Source organism: Ciconia boyciana, chromosome 8 (assembly GCF_034638445.1).
Source record: "Ciconia boyciana chromosome 8, ASM3463844v1, whole genome shotgun sequence".
Classification (NCBI taxonomy): domain Eukaryota; kingdom Metazoa; phylum Chordata; class Aves; order Ciconiiformes; family Ciconiidae; genus Ciconia; species Ciconia boyciana.
Genome location: NC_132941.1, coordinates 29,394,134 through 29,410,208, shown reverse-complemented (window position 1 = coordinate 29,410,208; position 16,075 = coordinate 29,394,134). Strand labels below are relative to the sequence as shown.

General features: G+C 53.5%; 1 protein-coding gene across 1 annotated transcript in view; it reads right to left on the bottom strand.

Annotated features, from left to right (window-relative positions):
- The window catches only part of UNC5B (unc-5 netrin receptor B), a 55,910-nt gene extending 43,249 nt beyond the window's left edge, over positions 1 to 12,661 (bottom strand). Inside the window, exon 1 of the mRNA XM_072869340.1 lies at positions 12,492 to 12,661. Within this exon, the coding sequence (XP_072725441.1) occupies positions 12,492 to 12,588 (97 nt within the window). The 5' untranslated portion in view covers positions 12,589 to 12,661. The remainder of the gene's footprint in view (positions 1 to 12,491) is intronic.
- Positions 12,662 to 16,075: the final 3,414 nt, after the last annotated feature.

Genomic DNA, 16,075 nt, shown 5'->3' with positions numbered 1-16,075 from the left:
AACCTGCTTTCCTATAGATGTGCTACTCAAAATACTCACACCCACATGGCATTTGCGTTCCCCGATAGTAGGTGGCAAGTGTTATACTGTTGGTTTTTTTAGTGGGATATTAATAGATCCCCCTCACTGGCCGACCAGCTTGCCTAGATAAAAACTTTGTTGCTAATTTCCTAATCAGGCAGGCACTTAATTGCGAGACATCTACTTGCAAGTCAAAGAGGGGGAGGGCTGCAGACACACAAACAGCATGACTGCAAAAAAAAAAATCTGGATTTTTTTAGGAAACCAAGCTAAAAAAAGAAATCTGCCCCAAACAAACAAAACAAAAAAACCCCAAACAAATAAGCCAGACAGCCAAAAGATAAATCCATCAGGATTTTTGGTGTCTTAGGCACAGGAGCATGGGCCAAGGAGATGCTGTGCCCTGTGGTCCCTTCTGCAGAGGGGCTGGAGCCCGCGGCTGTTCCCAGGGGGGCACGGCAATGCCTCTCTCCTCCCGTGTCCCATATATATAGCACAGTCCCCATGGGCTGCAAGCAGAGGGTTACCAAGCTGACAGGTTGCAAACAGCTCCGTAGAGCCAGTCGGGGAATCAGATATTGTCTCCATGCCTTTAGTTTTGGAAGCAAAAGATGTCTCACAGCTAAAAAAGTTTGCTGTGGGACCTCGCCACTTCCCCTATTTTCGGATTTCTTTTTAAAAGCACTTCAATCCAGCTCACATTACTTAGGTCTGAAGCCTAGACAGCTCTCAGGGCTGCCTGCACATAACTTTTTCCACTCCAAGAAGGGAAAATGGATCTTTTCATCTGACTCCTCTCTGTAGCTGGAAGGAGAACGCAAGGACAGCCATGGTGCACGGCACATCAACCTTGCTTTTCCAGTGAGCTGCAGGTACTCCCTTCCCTGCAAAAAGTTTCTTCCCTTGACTTCCTATCAAACTTGTAAACACCATGAACTCAGGGCAACCCAGAGAAGCTTCTTCCCAGCATCCCTGCCATTTATTTATAGGAGCCCAAAGGGCCTCGAAACAGTCCTGGACCCCAACCCCAGCCCTAAATACACAGGACAGCAGTGACACCGCAGAGTGCCAGGCAGGGACCCAAGTCATCTTTTAGGGTGGGTTTATTTTTTTAAAAGCATCCTTCGGTAGGCCACGCTAGGTACCCGCCCACACCTACTGGGATGCAAAGCGCAGCCAAACTGCAGGACTCCAGCTTCTTTTGCTTCCCCGCTGGTTTTAGCTCTGCAACTTGACCCTCACAGAAACATATGGTTTGCATTCTCCCCCCTATACTTCCCATAGACTCGCACACGCTCTCCTTTCCCCGCCTCCCATAGGCACACAAATCCAAGCCCTTTTTTCTTTAAGCAAGAAATCGTGTCACTCTAAGGGAAGGAGTCCCTCCCCGTCACTCTCTAAAGGAAGGAGATGGGCACAAGCAGACAGAGAGGTTGTAGTAAAACCCCTCGGCCAAGACCGCTAAGTGGGCTTTGCTATTTCATGCAGGGGTCATTAACAGCCTGTCCGGATCTGCTGCATCCCCTTATAGCCAGTCCATAAATACTAATGAAAACAGAGCCAGTATGTCATTGGGATACAGAGACGGAAAGGGGGAGGCAGCAAGCGCGTGCACAACAAAAACTCGCTCTGCAAGCGGAGCTTTGCCTTCCCCAGCTGGCGAGGGACCACCAAAAAGCCACCCTGCTCAAGCCTCCAACCTCATCCCTCTCCACTAGCAGGAGAAGACAGAAACAGCAGCAAGCCCTTAGGATTCGGGGACAAACTGGTAAAGTGATGCCAAGGCACTGCGGGGTGCCGGTGGTCAGAGGATGCTCTAAGGGCAGGCACCGGCCGTCAGTGGGGTTAAGCAGCAACTTTGCCTCCTCTTTTCCCCCTCCCCATGTACAAAAATCATCTTTCTTTTCCTGTTAGGCAGTTTACATCTAATTTTCTGCTTCATCCGGCAGCTGGGCTTTTCCCTGCAAAGAGACAACGGCAGCCTAAGCCAGTTTTTGTTCAGCCCAGAGGACTGATCCAGTAGGAAACAGCAAGAGGGATTTTTACGGAGCATTACTTTGCCTTACCGACAAGCAAGGCATTGCCTTCCCCCAGCCCACGTTGTGGGATGAAGTTAAAAATTCATGAGGGCCCTCGCACCCACTTTTTTCTAGTGTCCTTAAAGCACCGCACTCGAGAGGAGCCTCGCAGAGCCTGGGAGGGCTGTGGGATGGATAGATGGATGCCCCTGGCCAAAACAGTGCAGGCTGTGATAGAAACCAGAAGCCTTGCGGTCTGCAAGCCCGACTGCCTTTGCAAAGCATACCGAGCATTGCTGGCGCGCCTGCGTACCCCACACCATCCTCCCGGCCACGGACAATGAATGCTGTGGCAAAAAACCCGAAGATCCTCCTAATTTATATATTTTCAGCTGCACAGGACCAGCAAGCCTGACAGTTTCTTGGAGCCAAGGTCACCACGAATACCTCTTAGCAGGTATTATAAAACCACACTTTAAAAAAATCATCTATTTTTGACCCATTGTGTTTTTAGGATTGGCATTACTCAAGGTTTTAGCTGGACAGTAACCTATGGCTGCAGGGATACAGTAACTGTATCCCTGCAGTAACCTGTGGCTTTCCCTGCCACTGACCCCCCGGGATACTTCCTCATCAGCTGGGACCCTGGTCTGCAAAGCCGGCGCATGGGTTTTTCCATCCCCGGCAGGACCAGCCCCAACACGCCCCAGACTCCCGGGGTTTTGTTGCAAACTACAAAGGAACCTGCCCAATTTGCCCCGGTTTGCATAACCAGTTTATCCCAAGCATTTGTTTTAAAAACTCAACTCTTGTTAGTCACTGTTCAGCCCAAACAAAACCCAACCCTCTTTCCAGCTTTTGGATCTTGCTTTTCCAGCTTTGGGCAGCGCCAACATTTTTATCTTGGTGTATAAATTTCAGAGTCTGAAATGCGTGCCTTGATACTTGTTTTTTATATTTATATATAGAGAGAAAACAAGATAGCTGAAGCAGCCATGACCCAGGATAGGGATTAACCACGTGGCTGCAACTCCTTCAATGCAACGCTGGGATCCCTGAGCTACGGCACCACAGGATTTTAATGCGCAAAGCCTCCACAGCCACACCTCCCAGCCTTGCCTGCTTCACCCAAGCACAGACTAGTCATTCACCAGTAGCAATTCACTTAGCATAGACATACATGAAAAAAAGAGGGACTGCAAATGGGGAGAAAATAAAAGTTTTATAGCCCTTGGCAGCCTGCACCCTGGCTCCATCACACTCTGGACCCCAGTCACCCAAGCAGCTCTGTGCTGCACAGCCATGCAGCCAAATCCCCTCTCCTGAAACAAATCCCTTTACAGCCAATGTCGGAGCATGGAAGGAGGCATTTGCAGGGCTCTGACTGCAGAAAAGCAGCCAAAATGATGTGCAGTAGGCATCACACGTCCTCCAGGAAAACGTGCTTCCACAACCAAGTCAGACATCTCCTCCTAAAGACCAGGGGAGGAGGAGATGAACCGCAGACCCGGGTGGAAATGCATGGGTGGAGATGGCAGGGGAGCCTGAATTGCCACCTCTTCTTCCTTCCAGCCCAAAGCATTAGCCTGCAGCCCCAGCAATGCTGACAGAGCCAGGCGTGCACCCAGCAGCAACACCGTGTCACCAAGCGCTTGTCCCCAAAGCGGATAGATCAGTGCAACTCAGAGGAGACACTACAGAGCCACATAGGGATGCCACAGTGGTGACGGGGAGCTCCCGAGCACAGGGAACAGCTTACTTCCAGCCTAATGCAGATTTTCAGCAATACTTGACCCGCTCTAGGAAGACGTCCTCCAGTCAGGTCCCAGAAAATAGAAGGGACAGGACATTTAAGCTTCTCCAAGGTGGGCTGGAGGAGGAAACCCTTCAATAAGTCTAGTCTCCAATGCAGCGACCTAGACTACTGATTACTTTTAACTGCTGTATAATTGGACTTTGGAGCCATGCTTTCATTTTAAGCACATCTCTACTTTTCACATCTGTCTAGGGGGAAGGAAAAACCTTCAAAATAATATTCCAGTGCAGGAACACCATAGCACCATCCAGCAACTGTAAGAACAGCCACACCAGGCGGGGAGGCGAGGGTACCCGCACCCCAAGCAGCATCCCCAGCCTGTTTGGGATAAACAGGGGTGGAGGGAGGCTGCTGGGATCCCACACCTGGGCAGCAGCCATCTGAAACGAGGCGATGGCCCCAGGCCAGACCACAGCAGACAGCATGGCCACATTGCAAGATCCACCCTCATGACCAGCACTAATTACTAGCTTCACTTGCAGGCCCTGCAAAGCCTTCAGAGATGCCCCTCCAGGTGAGGGTGGGGACACTTGCTTGGCTCCAAGGATGAAAAGCAAGCAGCAGACCACATTTTTTTTTTGGTTGTTTTAAATAGCAACCACTTTCTGGCTGCTGGAAGACACCCTCCTTCTGTTCTTCAAGCCAACCCAAACAGATAGAGCCAATAACGCAGCCAGGTGATGGTGTAGGATGGCAAGGTCTCCATGGGGGATTAACAAGCATGCAGAGATCAGCCTCCAGAGCATACAAGGGGGGGACGAGACCCCCCTCAAGATGGCAGAGAGGCAGAGCCGATCACCCCAGTGGAAGGAAGCTCCATTCATCCACCTCCACAAAACCCTCCGAAGCCCCGCTCCTCTGTCTCAATTGCTCACTCCTCCAACTAGTGGTCACCATCATCTAAAGGAAGAACTACAACTTCCCAGAACATCACATGAGTCCACAGGGAAACTGGACAGTCAACGAAGCAAAGTCTTCTGCTGAGGACCTTCTTGGTGCCTTCAGCCACTGCGGGGTGGCTGTGCCCATGTGTGCCACTGGTCATGGATAAGCCCAAAACCTCACAGCCTAGAAAGCACTGAGGACACCCACTGACAGCTACTTCAGAAAGGAGGAGACAGCAACACTGCATCCCAGCTTGTCCCTTCTCCCATTTAAATCTGTCCTGAGGAGTTTCTGGGCTCTCTAACCTCCTGCCTAAGGAAAACTCCCACGCTATACAATGCAACACAACCCTTTTAATAGCCTCCCGCCTCCACAAGCCACCCAGCCAGGAAGCCTGGGTTTGTTTTACAACGTCTTGTCCCTCCAGCCTGCCACCGCCCCAGGAGATGCAGGTACACCGAGGAGCCTACCCAGAGGTGGACAGCCCATACTGCTCCTTGTTTAAGTCATGGAGGAGGACAGGTAGAGGCATTTAAATGCTGCCAACCAAGGAGGAAGCATGGCAAGAAGGGGGCAACTGGGGATAATTCCCAGGCCGATGGCAGCTCCCAGGGAGAAGAGTTGCTCTGCAAAAGGGAAGAATCACAAAGCAACAGCAGGACAAAGTTGGGGTGGAGAAAAGCTTGCTCTCATCTCAGCTACTTTCTCACCTCCCTGCCTGGTGCGAGCCTCCCCCTTGATGGGCTTGTATCGTTCAACAGCCACCACATCCATCTCCATGCAACTTCAATGGGGAGGGAAGCCCAGTGGGGAGAAGCATCATCGTGCCTTACGGCAGCACTCCCCGTGCACCATCCTCAATGTGCTCAAACCCTCTTGTGCACATTTTACCTGCGCCTGAGTGCTATTTGGTTCAATATATCAGGTGGTGTGCTGAATCCACCCGTAGGGCAAGCCAAAGCATCCAAAACAATCCTGCACCTGCACGCACTGACATTGATACCAAGAGCATTTCTCCACCTCTGTGGAAGTTTTGTGGGGGTCTCCCCCTGCCACCCCCCCTCCTTTCTAGCACCCCACGCTATCCACTTGCACAGATCCTCTGGTCGAGGATGCTGCCCACAGCATCACTCCTGCAGAGCCCCAAAGCCCACCTGGGTGCTGGGCACCTGCCCTCAGAGGTCCTCGCCTCTCCTCCTGCGGTGGCCTCCACTTGAAAGGCGGATGGATCTAACATGCATTAAACGTCTCAAAATGAGATTTTCCACGCTCTTTCAAAGGGGAACAATCCCTCAGCTTTCACACTCAGCGCAGACTTGTGAAGGCAGGGAGCCGGGGGGCAGCAAAGGTTACTCAGGGGACCTTTATGGAAACCACACCAGCAGGACCCCCCGGAAGCATGAGAGATGCCAGGATCTAACTTTTGTGCCTGGCTCGATGAGGGTTTTGTAACAATTAGAAGGACAGCCCATGCTCACAGCCCTGAGTATTTGGGCAGGAAAGGGATTGCTCATGGTGCTAACAAGCCCTTTTCCTCCTCCTGGCTCTTAGGGGAATAAATGAGAGAGAAGTGAGGGCAGCTGTGCTATACATGTGTATATCCATGTATTATGGATTGCTGCTGATCAGACTTGAGGGGCAAAGGGATGGAGGGGGAGACCCCCAAAGATGCTCTGCAAATCTATATAGGTCTTCCTCCCTACCTGAAGGGAATCACTCCCACAGGGAAAAGGACAGCCCAGACTCCAAATGCAAGCAGAGAAAAGCTTCAGAGTTTGAGGCTAGAGCTCTTCTCAGTTTGTTCCTTGTATACTGGGTATATTACTCTTTAATAAGTGTCTCAAGTTGCATAAAGAAAAAAAGAATAAAATAAAATCACTGCCTTTAACTTAAAGGGGAAAAGACTGGGTCAAAACATCTGCTTTTCAGATCCTGAGGGATTATGCCAGCCCCATCCACCCAGACAGAGCCCTGTGTGGCAGGCAACAGGATGTGCCTCCTGATAAATATTTTGCCTGCACAAATCCGGCTCCAGGAGGAAGCCTTGTCTCATGGTCACAGCCCAGTTTTAGGACTCCTGTGCCACTGCCACACCTGCCTCACAGCCTGCCATCCCCATGCACATGCCCCAGGTGGCTCTACAGCCACCCCCAGGGCTTGGGACCTGGTAATTCCTCCTCCTCCTAGCAAAGAGCAAGGTCAGCAATGTATTACCTGGAAAGGGGATATTTCCCAGCACCTAAACAAGTGAGTGCTTGGCCATCAATCCCCTCTGGAGAGGGGCTGAGGGCTGAAGCAGGAGGGAAGACACAGTGGCCTCGGTGGATGCTCCAGGCAGGCAGGCAAGGCAAGGGACCCTGCAGAGCCCAGGCCCATGGGCTGAGGAAAGATGGGAAGCAGAGTCCACACCAAAGACGAAAACACTTTCTTCCTCTTGAGCTGTAAGACACTCTGCCTGCTGCTGAGCATCATGGTGGCACGTGGTTTGCTTTGCTTGCATGCTTTTTCCCCCTCCCCCACATGAATTTCTCCATGGAGCCCAACACTGAGAAACACAGGGAGCCAAACTTGTCATCACAGTCCCTTTACCAGATTTACACCGAGGTACACTCCCAACCACCAAGAGTTTGGGTTAAGGCTTGCAGCTTCAACACCCCCCCAAGTTACAGCAGGTAGCAGTGCCTGGACCCCCAGTTTCAGGATGAGGGCCAGGACCCACCACCCTGGCCATTTCATTACAAACCTAGCCCAGATACAACACACCCGTGGGGGTCCAGGGCAGCTCACTACAATGGGGAACAACCCCCCCAAAGGCTGAGCTGAGCCAGCAGGTCTGGGAGAAGCCACCAAAGGCAGCAGGGAGCAGAAGAGACCCGAGCAGGGCCGTGCTGGGCTGCAGTGGGGAGGGACTTGCAGGAGATTAAAGGCAGCATGCAGAACACGCTGGAGCAAGCCCCGTGCTAAATAATTCCTGTTTCCCTTCCCTTTCCTCGTTTTCGAGTGTGGCTTCGCCCAGCCTTTCCCAGCCTGGCTCGCGTTTGATCTCGGGGCTCGCTCTGCCTTTCCCTCGCCTCCAACCAGCCAGCGCAACCCAGAGGTGCCTTGCTACGACCCACCGAGCTGCCCCAGCCCCATCAAAAAAGCAGCCCCTACATGAAAAAGCAAATAGCAAAGGGAAAGGAAAAAAAAAAATCCCTTAAAAATCCAAGCTCAGCAAACATGTGGGTGCTACCAGCCCAGCCCAGCGGTTTGGGAGGAGAGGGGATGGGGAACGGGCTCGGGAGGAGGAGACGGCAGCTCTTCCCCTCCACCAAGGAGCAGGTCCGGGGCTGCCAGCCCAGCGCATTCCTGCGCCGTGAGTCAGGCCTCCGAAAAACCAGGAGGCTTCAAAAATAATACTCCGTGCAGCCGGGATGCTTTGCTTGCCTTCTGGCTCCCCAGCCTCCCCCGTGCACACAGCCCTGTTTTTAGCACTTTGCTCCCCAACGGGACCAAAACTGATTTAAACCAAAACCCAGCTGGGACCCTCAAGAACAACAGCACCCTCCGTGCTGGGACCCCAGCATGAAGCTAAAAGGAAACCCATGCTCCAAAACTGCCTCGACAGTAAAAATTCAAGCATCAGCCAAGCCTGCAGGGCTGCAGGGACAGCGAGATGGAGGATTTAGGGAGCGTTAGGGAGGGTGCCGCATTCAGCTAGGGGCCTCCAGGCTCCCACCAAGAGAGGTTCCTCAGAGGGTGGGTGTGAAACCAGGCATCAGAGCAGCTTTATGGGGCTTTCTGCCTCTCCCAAATCAAAGCTCTGCATTTCCCAGCCCCAGTGCAACCCCACTGCAGGTCATACAGGATTTTTTCCAGTGCCCCAGCCTGATGTGAGGAGCCACATCACTCAAAAGCTACTGGTTCACCACTCCTGGGGCACCACAAAGGCTCTGCTTTGGGGGGAAAGCATCTCACACAACATTTCCTTTAGGTCCTGAGCTCTGGCAGGGCCAGATGACCCGAGCTCCTTTCACCCCAGGATGAACAGCAGGAGGAATGAGTCTTCATGCCACCAGACACAGACCTCCCCCCAGCATCCAAAGGGCCAGGGCTGTGTCAGCTCAGTGCCACCACGCTCTGACTCACAAGCAGGGGTGGCTTGCACAATACAACTGATTACAGCAAATTACAGCTCTGCATATTAAGGAAACCCAAAATCAGAGGCAGTGGGCCTTAAAATGCCATGGCGGGGCTGACAGCAGCCAGCAAGCGGCTCAAGCATCCCTTGCACCCGTATTAATCTCCCCACTTCCTAAGGCGAGATGCTGGGGGGGTGGCAGGAGGCGGCAGAGGGAATGGGCTGGTGATTTATGCCCCCCCCGCCTCGCTCGCTCCGGCAAATGTTTTCACTCGCATTAGCATCGCTAAAGCCGGGAGGATATAAGTGAATAGGAAACAGCAGGAACCTGTGGCTTTATGGCACCAACATCTGCTGTAATGAACTCCTCGCAGACTCCATACAGCCCCTTCCATCCTCACCTCGCAGCCCAGCGCTTCCTGCCGCCTCCCCGGCACCAGCCTGCAAGCCTGGCTTTTGCTGAGCAAAGCCCAGCTCACGGACTCTCCTGATAACCTACAGGGCTGGCAGGCTGATCCCACCAGCCCCAAACACTCTGGGAGGGACAAAGCCACAGGACTGAGGACTTGAAAGCACTGCTGCTGCTAGAAATGGAAGCAAAACCAAGCTCTTTGCATCATCTTGGCTTGCTTAACTGACCCAAAATACAGATTTACTTTTTTTTACTCCTGTATGGCTAGGACAGGGACAGAAAGGGACCCAGTGTACACAGCACCAAAAGGACCCACGGGACCTTACACAGGAGAAGAGATTGAAGGACACAGCTGGACTCTCCAAGCTGCTTACTGGGTCAGCAGTGGTGCACTTTTGATTTATAAAGACAAAATGCAATCTGGATTTCTCCCCTACCCCCCGCAACTACCACTTCCAAGAGATTCTGCCTTCTTTAAAGTATTATTTTTCCATTTCTCTTTTTTTTTGGTTGTTTCATTATTTCATTCTGCCACTATTATGCACAGAGAGCACCCGCTTCTAAGAGAGAGGGCTGCATAACCAAGAAGCTAAAGGAGAAGGAGACAAAAAACCAGAGCAGATCCTTCCACACACTGCTGTCCTCAAGCGAGCAAGCCTCCACTTCCTGCAAGGGCAGGCTTTGCTGACGAGCAACAGGTCTTGGAGCATCTCTCCCCTGGCCATCTGCTCGCAATGACAGCAGCAGGCAGCCTCCTGCCACCGATGCGCAGGAACCCACAACCCACACCGGTGGGGGACAGCAGTGCCCATATCCCCCTCCCTCCCACCCTCCTTCCCCAGGTGTTTTCCTGATGGTGGTACAGCAGAGCAATGGAAGGACAATCCTTCACCAGGATCACACTGTCTGCAAACACCCTTGTCAGCTAAGCCCCCCTCCAGCATTAACTTCTGGATTTCAGCAGCCCTTCTGCAACCTCCGTGCAGCCGGCCTCGTGGGGAAAGGCCCTCAAGCAAGCTCAAAATTCTCACACCAAGTTGTTTTCCTATTGAGAGTAGCACACACAAGCGGAACGAAGCACGGTGAGCAGCCCAGCAGGCAAAGCCCCAGGACCGGGAGAGGGGGGACGCGGGTGGGAGCTGTGGTTCCCCCAGCAGCAGAGGAGAGCACAGCAGCAGTCCTGGGGAGGAGCAGGCCAACTGCTTCTGGGTTTCAAACCCCAATCCAAAACAACACTTCTCCCCCCCCCCCCCCGTTGCAAAACCCAACACAAACAATATGTACATTCTCTGTTATTAAAAGAGAAAATTATGTTCTGGGTGACGTCTCTCCCTCCCTCCTTAAAACCAGGCAAAGATGGGGAAGGGAGTGGATTATCACTGGGGCTAAGCACCCATCTCAGCTCCCTCCTCTGCATCATCACATGCAATCTCTACACTCCTGGAGAAACACTAATTATAGCTCTACAGCTAAAAACTTTATACACGTTTACATATGCCAGATTAACAGCATGCCTTTAGAAAGCTCCCCAGACTCAAACTGATCCAGCTTTGTCAGGTTTAACTAGTTTTTTCTTCTTCATTCCCTCCCTCCTGCCCAGTTTTATTTCAACCCCTGCATGAACTTGGTGCAAATAAAGAGCACTGCACAGGACAGAGCCAGGTGTGGGGGTCCTGTGCCACCAACCCAGCCGACATTCCCCCTCCCCAAGCATCCCCAGCAGCTCCAGGCTGCTTGGCCACAGCTAAACCCTGACCCACAGCAGCCTGGCTAATCCAGCCTTCCCAACCCCCTGCCATCCACAGCATCCCACGCCGTGCCGAGCCTCCGGGCCCCTCACTGCTCACTCCCACGGCACAGGACCCTCCGGCACACACCGTGCTGCTCCCAGCAGAGCGGGACAGCAGTTGCCAGCTCTCAAAGCTCTCCCTTTCCAGCAAAGGGAGAGTTTCTTCTGGCTGGAGGATGCTGCTGCAGCAACGTCCAGGCCACTGAGTAAGTCAATAGTGCCATTTCTGTTTTCCATTTGCCGAAACACACTAGATCTTTGTGTGGCGGAGGCGGAAAAAATATTAATCTAATTAAACTCCCTCCCCAAAATTCCTCATCACCTTAATTACGCTTCAGAAAAGAAGGCTCGGTTCATTTTCCTAGAAAATCAGCTTGTCAGGCGACTCTTAACTACTAACAAGACCGATCTGTGCAGCGCGCAGCTTCGCGACGTGTCCTCAAACCCTTGCCAGAAGCTGCGGGAAGCGAGCGATGGGCTCTCCTCCCGAGTTCCCACGGGGATGACGACCTTGCCCATCACCGGAGCCCCAACGGTTACGGTTATGGTCTCTTCCAACCACTAAAAGCCATCAAACTTTATAGGGCTCCACTTCTGAGCTCTACACTCGAGGACATCTTTTTACACCTGCAGGATTAACACCGGCACCTTTGCTTTGCCACCGCCGGAGGATGACAAAGGACAAAGTCCTGAGATGCAGAAGATGTTCAGGAGTTGGCGGGGGGTGGAGGGGAGAAATATAGCAGAAAGGCTGAATTTGATCACAGGAGTCCTAACGAGAGAGGGCAGCAGGAGAGACGCGCCTCTGGTGATTGTCTGTGGCAGGGATTACCAACGGAAGGGCTGGATTTAAGTGCATCTCAATCACAAGATTGGGTTGCGCACAGGAAACTTTGAAGAGCCATAGGAAAAGACCACTTAGCTGCCCGGCCATCAATAGCCCGGTTTATAAAAATGCAGATTAAAAAAATACCCAGGCTGAATAATTACTTATTTGAGCCGCTGGGGAATTGCAGCCGGCGACACTACAAACAGGGCTGGGTTTGTTTTGCTTTTCCCAAGGAAAAAAAAAAATATATATAAAAGATAAGCAGGCGGCAGCGGCACGGCAGGGCGGGCGAGGAGCGGCGCTGCCAGCCCGCATCCCCCGGAGCATCCCCCGGAGCATCCCCCGGAGCATCCCCCGGCCCCGAGGACAGCCCAGCTCCCCCCGCCCAAACTGCGCTCCCCTGCACACCCCTCAACCTTCATATTAAAGAAAACAAAAGAAGAAGGAAATAAATGCCCCAAGGTTGGAAACCCCCTCGAGCTACCCCTAAAAAAGGGGTAAACCGCAGCGAACTTTTTTTTGGAGGGGAGGCAGCCAGGGATGCTGCCCACCGCCCCCCCCGCCCCGAAAAACTTCTGCCCCCTCCCCGGCCCCCCCTTACCTGCGGCGGCCAGCGCCCGGCAGAGCAGCAGCAGGAGGAGGAGGAGGAGGAGGAGGACGAGGAGGGCGGCGGGGCGGCGGGGGCCGGGCGGCGGCATGGCGGCGGGGCCGGGAGCGGAGCGGCGCGGCGCTGCCTGCCCGCCCGCCTCGCCACACTGCCGGGCTGCCCGGCGCCGAGCGGGGCGGAGCGGGGCGCGGCCCAGCGGGGCGGAGCGGGGCCGGCACCGCCCCGCGCCTGCCATGAGCTGCTCCCGGCCTCAGCCCCCCCCATCATCAATCATCATCGCCACCGCCTCCTGCCCCCATCCCGTGCAGCCGGGGGGTACGAAGCCGAGCCAGGAGAGGGGCTGCGAGGCAGGGATGGAAAAAACACGTTAAAGACGAGCCGGCGGAGCCTGCCCTGCAGTGGGGGCGTGCGGGCACAAGGGGGAGCCCCGCAACGCGCTCGGCGCCGGGTCCCCCCCGGCCCCTTCCCCGCCCCCCAGCGGGGCACCGGTCCCCGGCCCCCGGCGCGGCGCGCCTCGCTGTGCCCGGTGAGGAGGCTTGCCGCGGGGAGCAGCACGGCGGCAAAAGTACTTTAACGCGTGAAGCGACATGTTCTTTTGCTGCTAACGATGCGAGCGCCATAGGATCACGGAATGGACTATTACACCCCCCCATCACGAACCGGCATTGAAACCCAGGCTGCAAAATGTACCCACAGGAGCATAAAAAACGCAGACGCACACACACACAAATAATAAAAAAATAAAATTCACACATTGGAGGAGGTATCCTGCCACTACTCCTCAGTATCTGTACATACCCCTTCTCACAAAGAATTGAAAGCAAACTTACAGGTTTGCAAACTTTGAGCGGTGGGGCTGCAGTTTTCCATACGCTAAGTCTCTCCTTAGGCTGGGTTTGAACCCACCCTACCTCCTCACTCACTGGAGGGCAAGCAAAAGGGCTCAGCAGTGCCCAGGAGAGGAGGCAACCCCAAGTTCAGCAAAGTTGCATTACGACAGAGCAGCACTGCTTCTCATGCAGCAGCATCCATGCAAGGAGGGCTGCAAAGTGCTGGGTGACAGCAAGAACCACTCCCTCCCACCAAGGAGGAAGGGCCTGCCATTGCTGCCTGTAAATGGTTAAAATAGCATGGGAACTGCTAACTACTTTTAATTGCTGGCAGCTGCTCAGTTCCTCCGGGGTAGGGCAGTGGGGGCGAAGAAACCCTGGCAGGCAGGCAGTAATTACAGCCTGTGCCTCACCGCCAGCCCAGGGGAACCAGGGCTGTGGGTTTGGCACGGGCTCTCTCCAGGCCCAACGTGCTGCTCCAGCCATGGGTGTGCTCCTTGCCCCGAGCTCAGTTGTCACCTTCAGAGGGGCAGGGCAAACCTGAACAGGACAGAGAAGCTGGGGGATGGCTTCTGCTGTTGAATCGGGGTGTTGCATGCAGACCATGGGGTTCTGCCTGGGGACGCAGGAGCGCCAAGGGTGGCCTTTGTGCTTGGGATGGGCATTTTGGGCATCACCCAAAACCAAAAATCCACCTTTGGAAGCCTTTCAGAGCTGTCATGAGCTCTCCTTGCTGCCCAGTTGCCTACTCTCACCTTTGCAGAGCACCCTCTCCTCCCAGCCTGGCTGCCCCTCGGCCAGTCCCATAGGTAACCCCAGCCAGACCCCAAAACAGGGGGTGCTCGTGCCACACTGCTTGGGCCACCTGCACATTGCTAGCAATACAGCTGCCTTGAGTGCTATCTCCAGCATCCCACACTCGGCTGCACTTCAGCCTGTATTTACAGAGCAGTGGGATGTGCCGGAAAAGGCTTAAGAGCCAAAAAAAAAATAAATCTCATTTCCAGTTGCTGTTGACGGGGTGAAGCTGTAAAAGAAGAGCCTGGCTGGGCAGCAAGGAGGAGGGATGTGCCTGATACAGACACAGCGGTGCTGGCATTGGAGAGGGGCTGGGGGTGAGAGGTCTGGGAAAATAAACCAGAAAAAAAGGCTATTTTCTGGCTGGATCGGGCCACGCGTTGGGCTCATGTACAGTTCGTGGCAGTGTAACATAAGGGTGCATCAGCACTTGGCTCTGGCCCCACGTGCAGCCCCGAAGCCCAGGCACTTGCACCGGAGCTCAGTGACCGTTCATGCAAGAGAGGGCTCTGTGCGTGGGTGGGTGTTTATTCTTTTACTAAGTAACACCGATAACACTTGGGCATGTGTGTAAAGCACTTTGAGGGGCTATGAAGAATGGTTTGGTACCAGCGCAGGTATTTGTATTAATGAGTGGAGGAGCCGGCAGGCATTCAAAACGCCTGCTTTTGGAAGCAGAGTGCACAATTTGTATGGATTTTCTTGTAGAAATGAGTGAGAATGTGTGGGTTAAATCGGGTGGCGTTTAAGTCATTGTCTGGTATTCAAAATATGAATTAAAGCAATGCAAATTAATGGTTAGCCTACCACTATTTCGCAATTTTAGGAAAATATGACATGACAAACTATCATTAAGGCAAAGGGCTGTTTTTCCTCCCAGGTGTTTACATATTACCCCTCGTTTCCCTCTCATGGCCTGGTGTGCAGAGGTCAATCAAATCCCCAGCGCAGCGGGACCACTCCCAGCAGCCGACTGGGAGGTGCGATGAGTTGCACAGGACTCAGCCGCCCAACCACAGCAGGACTGGCAGGGCCCAGGCCTTGTCACCAGCCCTGGAGGGACGGTGGGTGGTGGGGCCGGATGAAGCTGAGGGGAAGCAGGCGGCACATAGGAAAGGGTCCGCACCACCCGGTTCGGGTATGGCTCAGGAGAGGGGCAGCATCAGAGGGGATCCCTGATTTTTGGCATTCTGCACCAGGCACAGGGAGGGACTGCTCCTGCTCAGGGATGCAGGAGTACCAGCAGTTCACATCCCACCAGTGATGCACACGGCATCTGAGCAGGGACCCTCCAACTCCTGTGGTGCATGTCTCAGGTTGGGCATTCAGGTCTCTAGCATAGCCGGGAGGGGGGGTGCATTAAAGCGTTAAAAAAGATCGCAATCAGATGAATAATAAACAGAGGAAACTCCCAGAGTATAATCAGGAGGTGAGACAAAGACTCACTTGTTCAGACTTAGAGGTCACAGCGCCCTTCAGCTGTGATCGCACTGTCACGGGAGGAGTGGGTACTTTTCTCACCCAAGCTTTAGAGGCAGAGAGGACCTTAGGTGGGCTGAAATGTCCTCTAAAAGTGCCTTTTTATTTCAGATGGTGACCATGCTTCTCACTAAACAGCTATCTGGGATAAGGCTGCACTGAGATGCTAAGACATCTTTATGGTATAAAGAGTTTTCTATTGGGGGGAAAGGATGATTTTTTTTTTTTTAAAGAACATTTTCTCTGAAGCCCCCACATGCTATTTGCAGCTGTGGTCAGCTGGAAGGGCCACAGGCAGCTAAGTGCGGGGGTAGCCAGAGGTGCTTATCTGTTTGGGGGCTTGTAGGTCTTCAGGACAATTTGCATAGCATTATCCATAACTATGCTATCAGGCCAAACAGTCCCTCCAAACTAATTAGGCATTAGTAAGAAGAGAGCATCCGAAGACACGCACACAGGGGAAGACGAGGG